Here is a 2,653-nt window from a genome sequence, read left to right on the forward strand (position 1 = left end):
AGGTTTATATGATTGCCTTCCTTTGGCTTTAATGTAAAAAATATCATTCATTCATTCATTCATTCATTCATTCATTCATTCATTCATTTGCGCAAAGTTTAGTACAAGGATTTATGTATTTTCCAGGTACATAAATCAATTCTAAACCACAATCAAGTAACTATGTTACCTTCTGTTGCTATAAAAATGCTGTAAATATCAAAAATAAATTTGATTTTGTATCACAGTCTATCTAAACCCCTTGAAGTTGATCTCGGTTTCTTTAAGAACCTCCTACCATTTCAAACACTCCCACTTTAGCACGTCTTCACAGCAATGCTTCAGGGGAGGGGTGCTTTGAGGGGCGGGGGCTCGGCTGCAGACTGAGCTCCTGGGAGGAGCTTTGTGTAAATAGGCGGTGCTTTGTATCAGCAAGCGTTCAGGCATCTACGAAAGGCTTTTTCAAACATGCATGAATGAATCAAAGCAACACTCTGGGTTTGTTTTTGATGAGGGAACAACATTAGAACACGATCTCAAAAAAGTTGATTTTGTATAACACCCCCTTTAACATGAACAATTTAATGAAGTAAAGAAGCTCATTTTAAAATTGCATTAAGTGGGTTTTGAAGTGACAACATTTTGCTGAATTTGTGAAATGTGACCACAAAGGCCAGTGCAGAACAAAGGTCACATGAAGCTCTAGTTATGGTTAAAAAGACGCATGAGAGACTCGTCAGAAAGAGTGAAGCAATGATTAACCCAGTGAATAAATGCTTGCCCAGAAACAGAAGGGAGTGGTAAACAGTCATGCACATGAGTGCGTGTGTGTTTACTGAAGTTAACTCAACATCTTGGAGTCTGAGCTCGAGTCACAATTCTGGTAGATCATTTATTTAACTAAACGATAAATATACAAAACAGCAAAAACAAAGTACTTACCAACAGTGAGAGCATCAAACAGTCTATGAATGGTTCCTTGGTCTTTTACAATCCCAGACTCCTGGACACATTTCACAAACTCCTCTAAATGCATGTATGTTTTCGGCAGCTGGAAGCGCTTTATGGCACCTTCTTCAAGCTTGCTGCTCTTGACTGCACGCTCACGCTCCTGCTCTCTCTTAACTCGACTGATGAGGCTTTTGATCTCTGCTCGTTTGTCCGCCTGTGGGAAGATTTAGATGTTCATGTTGGTTAAACAGCAAACATTCGTTCATCTCTTTAACGAATCCCTGGAAATTAAACCGCAACTCAGGATTCTGAACTGACCTGTAAACGTTCAACACTAGGCAGGGAGTCGACCAAAGACTTGACCATCTGAGAAGGGAAGATCTCTGCGTCGGTCTTGTAAAGACTCTGGAAATCCTCCAAGGCGTCAAGACGCTTGTTGGACACAGTGTTCACCAAACCACGCAGGTAATGGTATCTGATAAGATGGAAAAGTTAAGATACGGTAGTTCCTTTAGCTCTGATGAATGTAATTTTTAAATACAGCGGTCAAAAGAATGTATTCAGAATAGCTGAACCGTAAACAAAAAAGATAACATCAACATATGATTTAAGCAAAAAATAAAAATCTACAATGACTCATGAGAATTAACCTGTTTTCTAGGAAACAATAAAGCAGCAGAACATCTGACAGAAAACCATAAATTAGAGCAAGAAATATATTTTTATGATGCCATTTAAAACCTGCAGCAGAAAAGAGAACACTGCAATAAAAGGTATTTTACTTTTATATTACTACTTTATCTTGTGTTTGGTGTTAAGATCAGCACAATTTTATTATTTATGTCATTAAAACATAAAAAACAGATAAAAAAAGGATAAAACCTATGTCTGTACATTAAGTGCAGTGTCTGAGTACCTGGCCAACAGAGCAGACTCATTAGGTGATGTAGCATCAATAGCCTTCTTCAGCGAAGAAACCATATCATTGTAATAATTCTGGACATACTGATAGGCCAGAGGCGGGGGGAAGTCTGGGAGACGRAAAACCTTCACAGGTTTCTGCGGGAACTTCAACCCTGCAGAGACGTAAACCGAGTTAGAAATGATATTTATGCTTCAAGTCCTGTTTTCTCTCAACCGCTGCTGACCAATATCAGGAGTCATTTTTCGAACGGAGTGCGATCTGTTGGAGCCGACGACCGGCAGCGTCACAGCTTCACTGATGGGCTGATCGAGGTTGGGCAGACTGGCTCCCAGTCGCTTGCTCAGTCTGCTGTCGGGGCTGGTGTACCGGCTGTAGCCGCTYCGGGACAGCTCGGACATCGGAGGCCGGCGGGGAGACTCGGTCGGCGCGCGACTCCTGTAAGGAAACGAGAGTGACGTGCGGTGAGTGCATCGTCTCAAAGAATTGCAAACCTTGCAAATTCTGGAGGAAAAAAACAAAGTAAAAAGTGCATTAGGAAATTTAACAAGCCAAAAAGCTGCGAACAAACTGAGCTTATAATTTAAAACTACTCAATAAACCTAAATTATTTAAATATTTACTTATCCTCGTGATAAATATCTACAAGTATTGTTGTTAATTTCTTCATTTATTATGGATTTATGAAGGTAAAAATTTTAAAGCATTGCTGGAAGCTATAAAACTAAAAATATTATTTTTTCACTATGAAAGAACAAACAACAGGTAGAAGTTTGATGAGCTCTGCTGAGATGTTGAAGC

General features: G+C 39.6%; 1 protein-coding gene across 1 annotated transcript in view; it reads right to left on the reverse strand.

The window, feature by feature from the left end:
* The window catches only part of dennd3a (DENN/MADD domain containing 3a), a gene marked incomplete in the record, with an annotated part of 21,904 nt that overhangs the window by 10,048 nt on the left and 9,203 nt on the right, over positions 1-2,653 (reverse strand). The window contains 3 exon segments of the mRNA XM_014009271.1: positions 922-1,144; positions 1,249-1,405; positions 1,847-2,006. Coding sequence (XP_013864725.1) covers positions 922-1,144; positions 1,249-1,405; positions 1,847-2,006 — 540 coding nt within the window.

Source organism: Austrofundulus limnaeus, unplaced genomic scaffold, assembly GCF_001266775.1.
Source record: "Austrofundulus limnaeus strain Quisiro unplaced genomic scaffold, Austrofundulus_limnaeus-1.0 Scaffold56, whole genome shotgun sequence".
In the NCBI taxonomy this organism is placed as follows: Eukaryota; Metazoa; Chordata; class Actinopteri; order Cyprinodontiformes; family Rivulidae; genus Austrofundulus; species Austrofundulus limnaeus.